This window comes from Mustelus asterias, chromosome 1 (genome assembly GCF_964213995.1).
Source record: "Mustelus asterias chromosome 1, sMusAst1.hap1.1, whole genome shotgun sequence".
Lineage (NCBI taxonomy): Eukaryota > Metazoa > Chordata > Chondrichthyes > Carcharhiniformes > Triakidae > Mustelus > Mustelus asterias.
The window spans coordinates 157,248,324-157,266,867 of record NC_135801.1 but is presented as its reverse complement, the minus strand read 5'-3'; the positions used below and the strand labels follow the sequence as shown (position 1 = coordinate 157,266,867).

Sequence of the window (18,544 nt, the reverse complement as noted above, 5' to 3'; positions counted from 1 at the left end):
CTTATTTGGAGGGTCATTCACGAGGGGACTTGGGTTCAAGATGAGGGGCAGGAGGTTTAAGGGTGATGTGAGGAAAAACATTTTTACCCAGAGGGTGGTGATGGTCTGAAATGTGCTGACTGGGAGGGTGGTAGAGGCGGGTTGCCTCACATCCTTTAAAAAGTATCTGACGAGCACTTAGCACATCTTAACATTCAGGGCTATCGGCCAAGTGCTGGCATTTGGGGTTAGGTGGGAGTTCAGGTGTTTCTAATTTGTCAGTATGGACTGGATGGGCCGAAAAGCCTCTTTGGCACTGTATGATTCTGTGATCTCACAGTTTGCCATTTGTATATCTTTTTTTAGCACCAGTAAACCAATTAAGTGTTTCATGTGAAAGGGGCACTATCAACCCACTATTCAGAAAACCAAAACTTCAGAGGAAACTGAAATGAAAACATAATTTCCAGCGTCGACGATGCATTACAGCACCTCACCCCCAGCACCCATTGATTGAAGATGGCCTCAAGTGTACTTGTAGACACCACATGCTCCTTTTTTGGGTACACGGAACCACAGAATAGAGGCAGACAGTCAGGCCGAGTGAGCCCCCTCCACCCATGCTGATTAGATCTTTCATGGCCACCTTGGCCACATCCAGGAGCACTCGTATGAGGAAATCCTCTGACCTGCCCATGCCTCCTCTCTGCAACAGATGACAAAGATCAGGATTGTGGGGCTGAGGTGAATCAGAAATTGAGCAGCCAGTAGGTCATGGAAGCAATGTACACAAGGAGAGGGGACTTCATCTTCCTCTCCCTGAAGGAGCAGCAGGGTTCACCTGGATCGAGAGCTTCCAAGTCAAATTACGCGCAATATCGGAACTGCAAAGGCAGTAGATGTGTACTCTGGCAAAGGTCAAGGCATTTATCCTGTAATAGAACCCATAATACCCATTATTTTCAGGCCTCCAAGATGCATTGAAGGATGGCTTCTTAGTGACAAGTGCTGCCTCTCTACACATGGTTGATAACAATGTTGTCCCATTGTTTAAGAAGGGGAACAGAGACTTCCCCGGGAATTATAGACCGGTGAGTCTCACTTCTGTTGTCGGCAAGATGTTGGAAAAAATTATAAGGGATAGGATTTATAGTTATTTGGAGAGTAATGAATTGATAGGTGATAGTCAGCATGGTTTTGTGGCAGGTAGGTCGTGCCTTACTAACCTTATTGAGTTTTTTGAGAAAGTGACCAAGGAGGTGGATGGGGGCAAGGCAGTGGACGTGGTATATATGGATTTTAGTAAGGCGTTTGATAAGGTTCACCATGGTAGGCTTCTACAGAAAATGCAGATGTATGGGATTGGGGGTGATCTAGGAAATTGGATCAGGAATTGGCTAGCGGATAGGAAACAGAGGGTGGTTGTTGATAGTAAATATTCATCATGGAGTGCGGTTACAAGTGGTGTACCTCAGGGATCTGTTTTGGGGCCACTGCTGTTTGTAATATTTATTAATGATCTGGATGAGGGTATAGTTGGGTGGATTAGCAAATTTGCTGATGACACCAAAGTCGGTGGTGTGGTAGACAGTGAGGAAGGGTGTCGTAGTTTGCAGGAAGACTTAGACAGGTTGCAAAGTTGGGCCGAGAGGTGGCGGATGGAGTTTAATGCGGAGAAGTGTGAGGTAATTCACTTTGGTAGGAATAACAGATGTGTTGAGTATAGGGCTAACGGGAGGACTTTGAATAGTGTGGAGGAGCAGAGGGATCTAGGTGTATGTGTGCATAGATCCCTGAAAGTTGGGAATCAAGTAGATAAGGTTGTTAAGAAGGCATATGGTGTCTTGGCGTTTATTGGTAGGGGGATTGAATTTAGGAGTCGTAGCGTTATGTTGCAACTGTACACAACTCTGGTGCGGCCGCACTTGGAGTACTGTGTGCAGTTCTGGTCCCCACATTACAGGAAGGATGTGGAGGCTTTGGAGAGGGTGCAGAGGAGGTTTACCAGGATGTTGCCTGGTATGGAGGGGAAATCCTATGAGGAGAGGCTGAGGGATTTGGGATTGTTTTCGCTGGAAAGGCGGCGGCTAAGAGGGGATCTTATTGAAACATATAAGATGATTAGAGGTTTAGATAGGGTGGATAGTGATAGCCTTTTTCCTCTGATGGAGAAATCCAGCACGAGGGGGCATGGCTTTAAATTGAGGGGGGGTAGTTATAGAACCGATGTCAGGGGTAGGTTCTTTACCCAGAGGGTGGTGAGGGATTGGAATGCCCTGCCAGCATCAGTTGTAAATGCACCTAGTTTGGGGGCGTTTAAGAGATCCGTAGACAGGTTCATGGACGAAAAGAAATTGGTTTAGGTTGGAGGGTCACAGTTTTTTTTTAACTGGTCGGTGCAACATCGTGGGCCGAAGGGCCTGTTCTGCGCTGTAATGTTCTATGTTCTATAACCTACCTCTACCACTATCCCACCACCTCAGAGAGTCAAGGAGCAACCTGCAATCTTGGGAGTTGAAGTGCTTCTTGCTTCCTTATACAATGCTTTTGCTGTCTAGATCGCTCTACAAGACATGACTAAGACGGTGTCCATGTTTGTGGTGGTATGATGCATCCTCTGCAATCTAGCCATTCTTTGAGCTTCTGGGATCCAGAGGCCACTTTGGGAGGAGAAGGAGGAAGTGAGGAGACCATATCCACCACATGCAATTTGATGCAGTGAAAGGGACTTGGAGTCAGGTCTAAGGAACTTCTCTACCCCAACATGGACCCACCATTCTGTAAAAGTGCATCCATAAAAATCCCCATTAGAAAATTTCAATGGCTAACATCAATCAATAAAGACCAGCAGCAAAGCCTTCACTCAATTACTTTATCTAGCCACACACCAATTCAAAAGAAACAAATTGCCCTGTGCATCCTGTTAATGAATATCGTGTGGGTGTCCTTGCCTGCACAGGGCTACAGTAGCTACAGTATGATAGCTGGCATTCACTGGGGTAAATGGCATTGAGTAGCTCTGGGCCTTGAGTGCCTGCCTTCATTCTGCATCAGCACTGGCACTCTGGCATTGTGTGAACATGAATGCTGTCATTCTGAGAGAAGACAACAGGCTCATCCTCCGTAGTGTCACTGCCAATCCCATAGGGCAGAATCTGTAATTCTCATAATCTGCTGTACTGCTGCGAGAACCTGCATGCCCTATTAAACACTGAGATCTGCAATAATGATGGCCACTAGTCTAGACCTGCTTGCAGCAACCATGGATCTCATGACCTCCGTGTGAGCTTCCACTGCAGAATGATACTTTGGGAGGTCTCTGCTTCTGCTGCAGTGGAAGCGGAGACAGCAATCAGCAGACTCTCCATCAAGGGTCGGTCCCGGTCTAACAGTACTGCCACGGAGTTGCCCCCCATTTCCATGGTGGAAAGGACAGGCTCCAAGGACTTCACAATGTCCACTGCCAATAGTCATAGAGGTTTACAGCATGGAAACAGGCCCTTTGGCCCAACTTGTCCATGCTGCCATTTTTTTTTAACGACTAAGCTAGTCCCAATTGCCCGCGTTTAGCCATATCCCTCAATAGCCATCTTACTCATGTAACTGTCTAAAGGCTTTTTAAAAGACAAAATTATAGCCAAGTTGAAGTCAGATTCCTCCATCTCCAAACATCTGTGGGTGCATCATCATTAATGTTTTTTTGTGCTTCACCCCAGTGGGACCCTCATCTGAATCCCCTCAGCAGAATCTGACTGCAGTCTCGCTCTCTGGGGTATTCACACTCAAGCTGATCTATCCCCCAGTCCTGACTGCAATCCACCCATGCTTCGTGACTCACTATGTGCTGATCCCAACTCCATACTAATCTCAAAAGTTTGTGCAGTGCAAATATCGCAGTGGCGGCCACGAATATAAGGTCAGGTGCCAGTGCCTCCTTTACATTCCTGTGGAGTTGCTCTTCCTCTTCCCCAGAACTCTTTGGAGAGTGAAAGAGGCATCATTTTCACACTATCTGAAAGTACAAAACAGTTTCATTGTCACACTATTTGCATTTGCCATTAACGTTGCAATTCACAATGATTCTCGATGGCCTTGGCAGCACCAATTGCCTCTGGTTCTGTGGTATTGGTCTCAGTGACTTGTTGGACCATCTCCTTGAAAGCACTGAGGAGATGTTAGTGTGTTGGTCCTCCAGTCAAAGAGTTTCCCACCTATTGTGGGCCACTTTCTCCTGCAAGAGAGAAAGTAGAAGGTGTGTCACTATACAAAGAACAGTACAGCACAGGAACAGGCCCTTCGGCCCTCCAAGCCTGTGACGATCACATTTACCTATCTAAACCAACCACTTATATCCCTCTCTTCCCCGTTTGTTCATATGTCTATCTAGCTAAGTCTTAAATGTGGCTAACGTAACTGCCTCAACCACCTCACTTGGCAGTGAATCCCAGGCCCCCACCACTACTCTGTAAAAAAAACTTCCCCGCACATCTCCACTGAACCTTTCCCCCCTTATCTTGAACTTGTGCCCACCTGTAATTGTCATTTCTGCCCTGGGGAAAAAGCTTCCAACTGTTCACCCTATCTATACCTTTCATAATTTTATAAATGAGTGATGTGACTGCCATAATTGAATAGGTTTACTGAGGAATGGAAAGATGAGTGTGCAGTTGACATGAAAGTGTGCATGGCTGAGGTGTGGTGTAAGGATATTAGGGATATGCCCTGAGTGCCAGGCTCTATTGCTGCGTGAGATACCTTGATGTGCTGCATTGAGTACTTTGAGAGGTGCGTGGTATGGTGGGTCTGAGATGTGATTTGCAGATGCATTACTTCATCACCCAACTGAGGTAATTAATCTTTTTCCTACACTGCTACCATGTCATGGTTGAGTCACTGTGATCATTAATGACCATTCCTTTCCAATGATTTGCCCCAAAGGCTTTTTTGCCCTTCTGGTGGGAATGTAACATCTCTCCTTGTCTCCACCTGTCTCAGCAGTGCCTCCAGGGGAACACCACTGAAGAGGGGAACCCTTTCCCTGGAATATTGCGACATTTTCTTTGAACCTGAGATTTCAAAAGTGATTATCTAGCAACCTTCAGTCCATTAGTGCAGCTCCCCTTTTATAGGGACTGTGCCTTTAAAAAGGGAAAGCTGCCTGTAGCACATGGTTTGGTTCACAATACCAGTTGGCCCCCTGCATTGTGCAAAGACCACCAGCAGCTACCAAGTGTAGTGAGGGATTGCTTGGAGCCGCACTATTGTCATGGAAATTGGGTGAGTGCACCAAATTTACCTGCTGTCCACCCGTGTTCAGAACTTGCACAGACTGGCTGTGATTCGGACTGTCCGCACAATGGAACAAGGGCACATCAATTTCTAACCGAATGTAATGGGCTATAATCCACCCTCCTCTCAGCAATCTTGGATGTTTATTTTCAAAATTAAAAATTCTGGGCCAGTGATATGTGGCAATATAGATCTGTCCACGATATATTATGAAGAGCCCAAAATAAAATGAAACATAGTGTTTTTTTTAAAGAGTGTCAACTATTTAATTATTGACACATTTAGACCAATTGCAGTCTCCCTGGTTGACACATTTTTTCAAAGAGTTTTGGCTCACCAATTGGTGAAATTCTTTCTTGTTAAGTGATTTTGTCAGAAATTCTGTTTTGTGCACGTGTCACTACAGAATGTGGTAGATAGTGATGCAGTCGTCAGCCACAAAGACACCAGCAAGGTTCATGTGGCCATGATATATGGTCAGCATTATTTAGCCAGTAACAGTGGAAATGGAAGTACAAGGAAGAATCTTAAGTTGGAATGCGTGTTGGACTGGTGGACACCAAGATCACAAACCTGGCATCAACAATGTGTCTACTTTAACCACAGGCCTCACTTGCATCTATTTGGCAGGCTGTCTTTTGGATTGCAACCCACCTACTTTCAGGGCAGAAAGTGTGAATGCACCTCTTAAAGAGTGGCTGTTTTCATTTCTGGCAGATTCTTTTCTGCTGCTGCTGTAAGGAAGAAATGAGCCACGAAGCTACACACAAACCTCTGGTCTCTTCCCAGCGACACTGCAAAGGTCATGGCAACAAATGGCCTTTTTTTTTCACTAATGAGAAGAAAATCCAACGGCCAACATACAGCAGACCACGGAGGTAATTCCATTAACATTACCCCCAGGAACTGGATACATTGCAGGAAATGATTCAATGACCTAGCCAGAACAACAAGGATACTGACAGTTCTTCATTTCTTCATCTCTCTATGTAACACCTGGAAACAATCCTTCCCCTTATCCGAGTATCTCTATCGTTCCGTCCCTTGCATCACCTCCTTCTCTGCCAATCACAAAAGGCACACTTTCCTGCTTCTCATTCTAGACACGAACTCACGTCCTGCATCCGGATTTCACAGCAGTCATCAGCAACATTCTGTTTTCATACAATTGCAGTTGCTAAATTAGGAATTCCTCTGATCATTTCTTACTCACTTTACACTCCAGTCACTTTCTATCAAACGCCTCTCCTTGCTTGCAGTTTATTTCTTTGCACTCATCATAATGTAAGTGCGACATAAAGAATTTGGCAGAGTCTGCAGTGTGCTTATTGGATTTATTAGCCATCTCAGAACCCATTAAACCAGAATGGAAGCAAATCCTCCTTCATCGCAAGCGAGTGCCTCAGAAGAAGACATGAAGCCCCACACATTGCCTAATCCTTCTGAATATCCATTCACAAACTGTCTCTCCTTCTGCAGGATAAAATGGCTTACATTAGGGAGATGACCACCCAATAATTAGCTCCTGATCATAATAGAGCGAGCAGGCCTAGATATCACTAACTAAGCAACAGTGTCAAGATTTTGGAGATGATAATCTGGGGGCTAAATTAAACAAGGTGCTTGCCAGTTATGGTGTTCTTTTATTTAGCTCAAACACACGGTGGCACGGTGGTTAGTACTGCTGCCTCACAGCGCCAGGGACCCAGGTTCAATTCCAGCCTTGGGTCACTGTCTGTGTGGAGTTTGCACTTTTTCCCTGTGTCTGTGAGTTTCCTCCGGGTGCTCCGGTTTCCTCCCACAGTCCAAAGATGTGCAGGTTAGGTGGATTGTCCATGCTAAATTGCCCCTTAGTGTCCCAAGATGTATAGGTTACGGGGATTAGTGGGATAAATACATGTGGTTAGAGGGGTAGGGCAGAGGCCTGGATAAGATGCTCTGTCATAGAGTTGGTGTAGACTCGATGGGCCAAATGGACTCCTGGTATTGTAGGGATTCTATGATTCTATCATTCTGTGAAATAATTGTATATTCAAATAGTTTCATTACATAATGAAGATTTGTCATCATCTTCTATCTATCCTACTTTGCCATGCTACATTTTCCTGTTCTTTTTCTTCTAGGCCTATCCCAGCACCTTGAGCTTTCAAGGAGGAGTTGGAGGAAGACTGTCCTCTGGGAAAACCCTCCATCCCTCCCAAAAGCCATCAGAAATTGGCACTTTAGATAGGTTAGACCAGGCTTGTCCAACCTTTTCACTAAGGGGGGAGGGGGGGGGGGGCATATTTTCACTTTTTTCACACTCAAGGGGTTAATGTGCAAATTTCAGAAACAAAAGGTTTGGTACAGCATTAAATGAATTTTTTTTTTAAATGTTCAGGTCTTAAAAAACAATTGCTGAGCGCAAAAAAAACAATTTATTGTTATGATATTGCTTTAAGTTTAAAGAAATTAATAAAACTGACCAGGTGAGAGGGTCAGAGTGTGTGTCGGGATCACTCCCAATCTCAGGGTGCTCACTAACCCACTGAGAGTGAGTGTATATGTGTTGGTGAGTGATGATGAGTGAGTGAGAAGCCTGAGGTTGGCAAGGCAGTAAGGCTGGCACACTCAGACTCTCTCTCTCGCACACCTTTCACTCACTCCCACACTCACACACTCACTCATTTATTCTCACTCACATACAAACTCTTTTGCACTCACATCACACAGATACACACACACACTCAGTTGACACATATAATCCCACATATGCATTTACTTTCAGTTTGACACACACACTCTTATACACACACACACAGTCACTCTCTTACTCCTATAAACACACACACTGAGTTTCTCACACATGCTCACTCCATTCACAGAGTCATAGTGATAGAGTTTTACAGCACAGAAAGGCCCTTTGGCCCATCGTGTCTCACTGGCCATCAAGCACCTGTCTGTTCTAATCACATTTTTCAGCACTTGGTCTATAGCCTTGTGTTTCAAGTGCTCATCGGAATGCTTTTTAAATGTTGAAAGTTCCCGTCGCTACCACCCTTTGAGGTAGTGAGTTCCAGATTCCCACCACGCTCTGAGTGAATCCAATCCGCACTAACTCTCCTCGCCATTATCATAAATCTATGCCCCCTGGTTATTGAGCCCTCTACTAAGGGGAAAAGTTTCTTCCTATCTACCCAATCTATGTCCGTCATGTAATATTGCTTGATAGGCACCCCATTTATAAACATATACCCTGCACCACCGACTGTTTGTGATAGCAGCAGTGTGCACCATTCTACAAAATGCACTGCAGGAACTCAAGCTTCCTCAGACACACCTTCCAAATCGTAAGACGGCAATCTTCAGGCACAGCTAGTTTTGAGAGAGCTTAGCTTCTTGCTGTGATCTCAGTTGCCAGTCAGCACTTCTCCTCCAGTATAGGGCTGACTCTGCCACTAATATACTGTTTATTCCTTTTGATCTTGTCTTACCTGAGCAACTTGTCTTGGAGGTCCCTCTTCGAGCATTTCTTACAGGAGAATCCACGTTTTAGCATGTAAGTGCGCAATCCATCCTTATTTCTCCCTTTGATCTCCGACCCTCTTTATCTTTAACTCAAGCGATTCTATGCTCTATTGTTCCCACTTCAATTATGAAGATACCTGTTCACCCTGTTACTAGGGTCATCCTCATATCAAAAGCCCTCAGTGCAGCTGAATCTTTATCAAGCTTCGCTTACTCAATTATTTAATCTTCGTTTTATCCCAGCTTCTTGACAATATAATGTAGGAAAATGCAAAGTTAAGCACTTCAGTAGGAAGAATAAAATACCCGAATATTATTTAAATTCAGGAAGAGTGCAGAAAACTGCAGCACAGAGGGATTTGGAGGTCCTTGTGCATAAATCACAAAGAAAGTTGGCATGCAAATTCAGCAGGTAGTAGGCAGGGTTAGTTATTTAGATAGATTGGAGAAGTTGGGCTGTTTTCCTCGGAGAATAGAAGATTAAGAAGAGATTTGATAGAGGTATTCAAAATGATGAGGGGTCTGGACAGAGTAGATAGAAAGCAACTGTTCCCATTGGTAGAAGGATTGCGAACCAGAGGGCACAGGTTTAAGGTGAAGAAGCAGCAATGACATGAGCAAGAACTTGTTGACGCAGCAGAGTGGTTAGGATCTGGAATTCACTGCCTGAGAATGTGGCGGAGACAGGGTCAATTGAAGCAAGAGGAGGGGAATTAGAACATTATCTGAAGAGAGAAAACTTGCAGGGTTCTGGGGAAAAGGTAAGGCTGCGGGACCAGGTGAGTTGGCCTTGCAAAGAGCTGGCACAGACACAACAGACTGAACAGCCACATTCTGTGCTGTATCCACTCTCTGATTTAATAGGTGTTTTTGTTTTTCTTACCAAAGTATGTAAGCTCAAATTTCTCTCTGTTAAAGTTCATTTGCTCCTGAATTCCCAACCTGCAAGTTTTCTAATGTTATATTGTTTATATTGCCTTCTTATCATATAATACATAGTGACATCCCACCAATCACACTTCTTCTGATGTAACCAATTCATTCTTCAGGCGAGATGCAAAACATGGGCCCTGTAACTGCAAGGGGGGCAACCAGATAACTCTCCCATTGTGGATAAAACCTCAAAAATTCACCTGTGTTTTTTCAGTATTGAGATTTTCTACATTTCTATCTATGAGTTAAACACAATATATAGGAAATATAAACTGGATCCCCAAAGTTATCACCTACAAAATCTTTTTACAATGAATTAGGTGTGCAAAGTTGCAAAGAACAATCGACTCACTGATTTTCCCCTCCCTCCTTGAAGGGTACTACACAGTCTGCAGCTGCAGCTCTCTGGGCAAAGCAACCAGTTGATAACAAGAACTTGCAATAAAGGGAAGCACAAATGGCATCGTGTGCCCTACTATTCAGTGAAGCAATAAATTGCAGGTTAAGATTGCTATATTATCATGTGCTCTATGAAATGGATTTCTAAACTGAAAGATGTTTCTGTATAGTAGAAACAACAATATTTTGGCTGTATTGGAGATTTCAAAATCCTTCTGACTTCGCTTTCAAATCTGTGCAACTTTTAATTGAAGTACTAAAAACTAATATTTCATAATATTTCTAGTAATAGAGAATGCATTTTCAGTTCTTATGAGTGGGGATTAGAGATTTGATCCATTTTGGTTTTAGTTTTCTTTTTGCTGTTTGTTATTAACTGTTTGAATGTAGCCCAATCCATCACTCAAACCAGCCTCCCGTCCATTGACTCTGTCTACACTTCCCGCTACCTCGGAAAAGCAGCCACCATAATTAAGGATCCTATGCTCCCCGGACATTCTCTCTTCCACTTTCATCCGTTGGGAAAATGATTCAAAAGTCTGAGGTCAGGTACAAACCAACTCAAGAACAACTTCTTCCCTGCTGCCATCAGACCTTTGAATGGACCTACCTTGCATTAAGTTGATCTTTCTCTACTCCTTAGCTGTAACTGTAACAGTACATTCTGCACTCCCTTATTTCCTTCTCTATGAACAGTATGCTTTGTCTGTATAGCGCGCAAGAAACAATACTTTTCACTGTATGCTAATAATAAATCAAGTCATGTACCACTGGTTCAGTAAAACTTCCCTATGTATTATTTCAACAATAAGGACTAATTTCAAACCATTTTGTTCTTTGCTAGGAAGCTTGTTGTCCAAGCCCATTGTGAGCATCTCGAAGACATTTTAGCTCTTTTTGAAAAGGAAGAACATCTGCTGAACAAATTAACTACGTTGGTAAGACATTTTTTGCAATCTTAAAATGAGACAAAGTGGAAGAATATTTTTAGACTATTGCGATCTTTAATAATAAGAACAAAGAAAAGTACAGCACAGGAACAAGTCCTTCAGCCCTCCAAGCCTGTGCCGATCATGATGCCCTGACTAAACTAAAAAAACCTCCTGCCCTTACTCGGTCCATATCCCTCTATCCCCTCCCTATTCATGTACCCATCCAGGTGCCTCTTAAATGTTGCCAATGTGTCTGCTTCTACCACCCCCTCTGGCAGCACATTCCAGGCATCCACCACTCTCTACGTGAAAAACTTCCCCCGCACGTCTCCCTTAAACTTTCCCCCTCTCACCATGAACCTCTGCCCCCTTGCAATAGTTAACAGATCTTTTAATCACATATTGTGGGCAACAACCAAGAATCACAGGAGTTTTCATCATGCATTTAAAAGTCTAAGTTGGTGCCAAAGTGAGCTGTTAGAATGGTCATTCCAAAACAGACAAGTTGGGCGATTTTTGATTTGATTTGATTTGATTTATTATTGTCACATGTATTAACATACAGTGAAAAGTATTGTTTCTTGCGCGCTCTACAGACAAAACACACTGTTCATAGAGAAGGAAACGAGAGAGTGCAGAATGTAATGTTACAGTCATAGCTAGGGTGTAGAGAAAGATCAACTTAATGCAAGGTAAGTCCATTCAAAAGTCTGATAGCAGCAGGGAAGAAGCTGTTCTTGAGTCGGTTGGTACGTGACCTCAGACTTTTGTATCTTTTTCCCGATGGAAGAAGGTGGAAGAGAGAATGTCCGGGGTGCGTCCTTAATTATGCCGGCTGCTTTGCCGAGGCAGTGGGAAGTGTAGACAGAGTCAATGGATGGGAGGCTGGTTTGCGTGATGGATTGGGCTACGTTCATGACCTTTTGTAGTTCCTTGTGGTCTTGGGCAGAGCAGGAGCCATACCAAGCTGTGATACAACCAGAAAGAATGCCTTCTATGGTGCATCTGTAAAAGTTGGTGAGAGTCGTAGTTGACATGCCAAATTTCCTTAGTCTTCTGAGAAAGTAGAGGCGTTGATGGGCTTTCTTAACTATAGTGTCAGCATAGGGGGACCAGGACAGGTTGTTGGTGATCTGGACACCTAAAAACTTGAAGCTCCCGACCGTTTCTACTTCATCCCCGTTGACGTAGACAGGGGCATGTCCCTGTCCTCCTTTACACTTCCTGAAGTTGATGAAAATCTCCTTCGTTTTGTTGACATTGAGGGAGAGATTTTCAAATTGCTACTGCTTTATTTACCATATACGCACAGGAGTTTCATGAATACATTTTTTTATTCAAGGCCCATTGATATGGTAACAACTCCCATTATTTTCATTTCTACATGCCAGATCGCCATCAGTTCTTGCTCCAGGTCTAAAGATGAACATTAGAAGCAAGGAAGGGGCTATTTTGAATACTCAATAAAGTGATGTTAAGCTCCAAGGAAAGCACGTTTAAGGCATAAAAGTTCCTACTTTAAATGTCTTTGCATGTGTTGGTACTTCAAAGATTTTACCTACTCCCCAAAACTGGTGCTTCCTTTCCTTTAGGATACTACTCCAAACTCTTCAAAATTGGCTGTCCAGCTAGATTACCTGCCACTAGATTAGCGTGCTGCCTATAGGGAGCATGTTTCATATTCGCAGTTCAAGTATTGCAAAAAAATTATTTTATAGATGTGGGCACTGCTGCCAGCATTTGTTGCCCACGTGTAATTGCCCTTGAGAAGGTGGCGATGTGCTGTCTTCTTGAATGACTACAGTCTATCTGGTGGGGTTTTAACAGCACCCACAGTGGTGTTAAAACCCCACCATCAAAACGGCATGTATCCCATGCAGGGCCAATGCAAGAGGATTCAGTCTCCTGGGTGAACCCACAATTAACCTTCAAAAAATGAATATTGTGCATCATTTTGAATAAATATTCTGCACTTATAATCTGATTAATTTATGTGAAAAAGGAGAGTATTAAGATACTGATTGTACATTCACATTGTTCTGCACTTACACAAAGGATATGTACTAGAAGAAGTGCACATTACAATGTGTAATATGTAATTTGTAGTCCTGCTTATGCCCAATTTACACAGTCAATAATCATTATGATAGAATGGACAGGATAAATTACATTCTTTGATATTGGTTACTGGTTCAGAGTTTTGGAATACTCATGTTGATGTACAAATTTGTAAAGCTATATAAACAGAATGAGGAATAGAATATGAAATGTTGGGCGATGTAAATACATGGGAATCTATATATATGTCAGTATATGTGGAGAATTAACAGCCGATCTAGACCTTTCACTCCCTCTGTTGAAGCCTGTTTCTTTACTCATGTAGTTTAATGAATAGTTCATTCGTTTTTCTGCTGCTTCTCCCCCAGATTTTGCCTAGTGGCAAAATGTCATTTATTTTAGTGGAAACAGCATACACTTGCTCATTGGCAGCCCAGTATGTATTTAAACCAAAAATTGGTCCCATTCTGTTTGGAATTAAGCATTTTTTGTTTCAATTTGCACACTGCCACCATCCACTCTATTTGAATGTATATAGTGCTTTTCACAACTGTGGGACAGGCTAAAGCACCAAATCAAGTACTTTTGAAGTTTAGTTATTGTTATGTTTGCTTACAACAAAGTCACAGGAATAGTATCGAGATAATGACTAGATATTTTTTTAGTGATGTCCGTTTAAGGATAGCCTCCTATGCTCTTTGACGAATGCCATAGATTCTTTACATCCTGCTGAGCCTGCTGAAAGGCCTTGGTTTAATGCAGTGATTCCCAAAGGGTGCGGGGCGCCACACTGGTGCGGCGAGAGAGGATGGCAAGTGTGGCGGGAAGATTCAAGGACAATCAAAGAAACATTTAAACATGGTTTAAACAAGCATTGTTTTATACTTTCTGGATGTCCCATGATCATATCATAAAGTAGTTGTGTTCTATGTTATGAATCAAGCACTGCTGGGAGTTGGGTTTTTTTAAAATGTATTTCTCATCAATAAAAAATTCGGTGTGGTGCGAGCAAATTTTTATTCCGAAAGTGCGGCCCAGTGAAAAAAGTTTGGGAACCACTGGTTTAATGTCTCATCTGAAATCTTCTGACTGCAACATTCAATGCTGCACTGTTGAAAACCAAGATGATAAATTGGACATTGTCTTGTGCCACTCGTTAACACAGCAGATCAATTTACTCCACTCAATCGGAGAATCCTCTATTACAGGAAAGAAAGAGGCCATTCAATGTGTGTTTGTGCAAACTCTTCAGTCTCTAATTTCATTTTCTTGCTCAGTGGAATTTCCTACCTTGCTTAACACCCTCAGGAATTAACTTTATGGGAGAAACAACTGCATGTAATGGCTATGGAATTCCATTGTGCGCAGTCTCTATGAAACTCACACCCTACATCTTGGGCTGAACAGCCTCCTTCTGAGCTGTAACATTCTATCAGTACTGTTCCAGCTCTTTGAAAGTGCTATCCAAATAGTTCCAATTCCCTGTTTTCATTTCAAGTGGATATGTAATTCCCTTTTGATAGTTGTTATTGTAACACCATCCTTTCAAGCAGAGCATTCCAAAACATTCCATATCATAACTTGCTGTGTAGCACACACACGAGGAGTAGGGTTGGATCAAATGGACATCCAGCCCACTCCACCATTCAATACGATCATGCCTGATCCCACTCCTGATGTCTCTCCTTGATTTCTTGAGACACCAAATATCTGTCTATCCTGGTCTTAAATATATTCAATGATGGAGCATCCACAACCTTCTGGGGTAGATAATTTCAAAGATTTTCAACCTTTTGAGTGGAGGAATTTCTTCTCATCTCAGTCTTGAATGATCGACCCTTTATCCTGAGACTGAGCTCCCATGTGTTAGATTCCCCATTCAGCGGAAACAAGCTGTCTATTCTTATCAAGTCCCTTCAGAATCTTGTATGTTTCAGTGAGGATTATGATTCTCAACTCCTGCTGGCTCTTTTGCCAACTACCTTAAATATCTGTCCTTTATTTACTGACCCTTCTGCTAGTGGAAACAGTTTATCCTGGATTTATCTATCAAGAACATTTTATTTGTTCATTTCCACCACTTTGATCCTCTCCACCTTTTTCATTCCGACTGCTACTGGAACTTTTACATCCCTGCATTAACACCATGCTTAATCACTCCAACAATCGCTGCTTTGTAATCAACTTACCAAAAATGTCACACATCACATCCTACAACATGGTAGGATAATGGTGCTCTGACTAGACTAGTAATCCAGAGGCCTATACTAATGGCCTGGAAACAGGAGTTCAAATCCTACCACTGCAGCTGGGGAAATTTAAATTTAATTAATTTTTAAAATCTGGAATACGCTGCTGGTCTCGTTAATAATGATCATGAAACTACCAGCTTATCTATTTCTCTCATGTCCTTCAGTGGAGGCAATCTGCCCTCCCTATCTAGTCTGGCCTTCACTTGACTTTACTCTCAGCAATGTGGTCGACTCCGAATTGCCTTCTGAAAAGACCTAGCAAACCACTCAGTTGCACCAAATCACTACAGGAAAAAGCACCATTAGTGTATCTACACCACATGGATTGGAGCGATTCAAGAGGGCAGCTTGCCACTACCTTCTAATGGACATTTACGGATGGGCAATAAATACTGGCCTTGCCAGCAACATACACATCCCAAAAACAATTTTTTTAAAAAATGTCTCATCTCCCAACATTAAAAAACACTTTATCTTCTTATAAGTTAGAATAGAATTCCATAGTTACCAGGGTGATTAATTCTGTTTGTTATGGGATACAACCTAAGATATTGTGTTCAATGGATAAACAAAAATACTGAAAATTAATATAGATTATGACGTCAACTGGGGTAAGCAGAATTGTCATACCAAATTCTGTGAGAAAGCAAATCTGTCAGGTACATTGGATATTGAAAAAGTCTACAGATAATGAGCAATAAATTGAAGATTAGCAATGATCTCTTTATTTGGACAATCAATATTATCAGATGAATCAGTTGTGCTCCATAAAACCATTACACTTTGTGCAGTATATTTTATACTTACATATAATCAAGTATTTCAAACATTGCAAAATGCCTGAATGAATTATTTGTATCTCTTGGCAGGACTTCAAAGATTATGTAACACAGCTGGAAGAGATCCTGATGCAAAAATCTAAATGCATCCAGCGCATGCAAGGTCAAATCCATAAGTATCAAATTTGTGCTGGGACAGTGTGTGACAATTCAATCACTAAGTCATCTGTATCTTAGTTTTTCCAGTATAAGTTATACTAAAGTTGAGAAAACCAGTGCCTATTTCTGAATTCCTTTCTACAATTTTGTAGCAATTGTTCACATTTAAATGCAAGTTACAAAAATAAATCTTTACATATCTTCTCCATTTTGAAATCCAATCTTAAACTTTGCTTTTCTCTCCCAAACTCGATGCCTCAGCCTTGGTGACCTGCAGTTTCTGTCCAAGCTGCTATTGTTCATGTCTGACTTGAATAACTAATGTCAGTCTTCTGGGTGGAGGTGGGGAAATGAAATAAGCAGCGTCACTTTGGAGTTGAGGTGAGTGGTAAATGCAGTAGTGAACAACACAGAAGTTATAAACAAAACCAAAAGAATAGAAACATCACAGAGTAGCTTTGAGAACCAGTTCCACCAATCAGTGATGATGTGGAGATGCCGGCATTGGACTGGGGTGGACGCAGTAAGAAGTCTCACAACACCAGGGTAAAGTCTAACAGGTTTATTTGGTAGCACGAGCTTTTGGAGCGCTGCTCCTTCATCAGGTGAGGCTTTAACTAATATAGGATAGGTGCAGGATTGATTTCAGGAGGTTTTTCCTCTGAAAACTTGGAAGTCATTCAGAAGCAATTGGATGCTGCATTAACAGAACTGTACCGAATCTCTGAGTAGATAAAGTAAGACAGGTTAAATAGCCTTTCTGTTCCCTGTAATTATCTTGAGAAAGTTAGAACCACATCAGTTGTGTGTGCCAGATAAAATAATTTAATGTGAACTAAATAGGCTGACAGCATCTGTGCTGTTGTAGAGAATTCTGCAATGGACAGCATTCTGTCTGCTTATGGGAGCTGGAGGGGATAGACCTGTAATTGGGGGCCAAGGATCCTGCCCACTCAGCTCTAGGTAACACTACAAACCAGTGTCCTACAAATAAAATAGTCGTGGCTAGACTGCAGCAAGGAGCTTACCAGTGCTTTGTCCTGGAAAGTAATCAGTTGTAACTTTTAAACACTTCATTGTCCCTATGCTTGGCTCTTGCTAACCAGTGGTTAGGTTCTAGGCATAGTTAAACACATCTCAAGGAGAGTGTACACTCCATATCAGGAAAATGAAAACTTACTTGAATTTTGCAATGATTTTGAAGACTGTTGAATATTTGGATGTGATTCCACTAATTTTAGAACTTGACTGGCACAAAAACTAGGAACCTTTGCCATGAGTGTCATTGGGTTAGTTGGCTAGATTCGTTATAACCTAATCCTGTTCTCCCTCAACAAAAAACATGCAGTCCAATTGTTTGGCTCAGCTAGTCACTGGATAATCTTGTTGAGGCACTTGGGGGAGCTCTTCCACTTTTTTCAACTTGAGTCGTGTGTGCAAATTTCATCTGAATTTACATATATTAATAAAGCACTGCTAATGGTGATAATGTGGTGATTCTGAATTTGAGCCCATGTAAACAAACATCTTGCAAGTGAAGTCCAGAGGAGGAAATGAAAATATTTAATACATTCCAATCTGGGAAAACACAACTTTTCAATGAAGCCAACTCCAATGCAACAAAAGAAATTAAAAGTGTTGTGTATGCTTGATCTCATTGATCATCAAAAACACTCTAAATAAACAGAGGGAAGCTGGACTGAAGTTTGGGTTTCAGGCAAAATTTTCAACTCTTGCTCAACAGTGTAATGATTCCCAGAAGTAAGAATTGAGAATAGGCAATAATGGATTAAACCAGTTCTTGATATTTCAAGAATTGAATACTTTATTACAGATTACATAAGGGCATACACTGGATGTATGAAGTATTTGAAGTAAGTACCATTTATTTCACATTTTATTGCAAGTATTTGAAACTTTGCAGTTTCATTTGATTTTTTTAATATATCTGTAGTATATATTTTCCAGTTTGAAATCTGTATTGAACATTTTCATATGTTAAAATCCAAATTATTTAAATCGATTGTATTTAAAATAAAGACTGTAGAGAAATGTGAACCCATTTAATAAATTTGCCTTATTTAAACATTGGTTGCAGATAAATAATTTGAAAATTCAGTACCACTTTGAAAAGTTAGAAAAATCATTCACTTCAGTTTTTTGTCATTTGTTTCAAGAATACTAATAACCTCTTGGGCATTTCAGCTGCAGTGCCTTGCATTAAACCAGGCAACTCCTTCAGATGGTCAACGCAATT

General features: G+C 41.8%; 1 protein-coding gene across 1 annotated transcript in view; it reads left to right on the top strand.

Moving 5' to 3' along the window:
- LOC144499156 (kinesin-like protein KIF24) overlaps positions 1-16,488 on the top strand; it is a 69,086-nt gene extending 52,598 nt beyond the window's left edge. Inside the window, exons 12-13 of the mRNA XM_078221240.1 lie at positions 10,952-11,045; positions 16,219-16,488. Coding sequence (XP_078077366.1) covers positions 10,952-11,045; positions 16,219-16,365 — 241 coding nt within the window. The 3' untranslated portion in view covers positions 16,366-16,488. The remainder of the gene's footprint in view (positions 1-10,951; positions 11,046-16,218) is intronic.
- Positions 16,489-18,544: the final 2,056 nt, after the last annotated feature.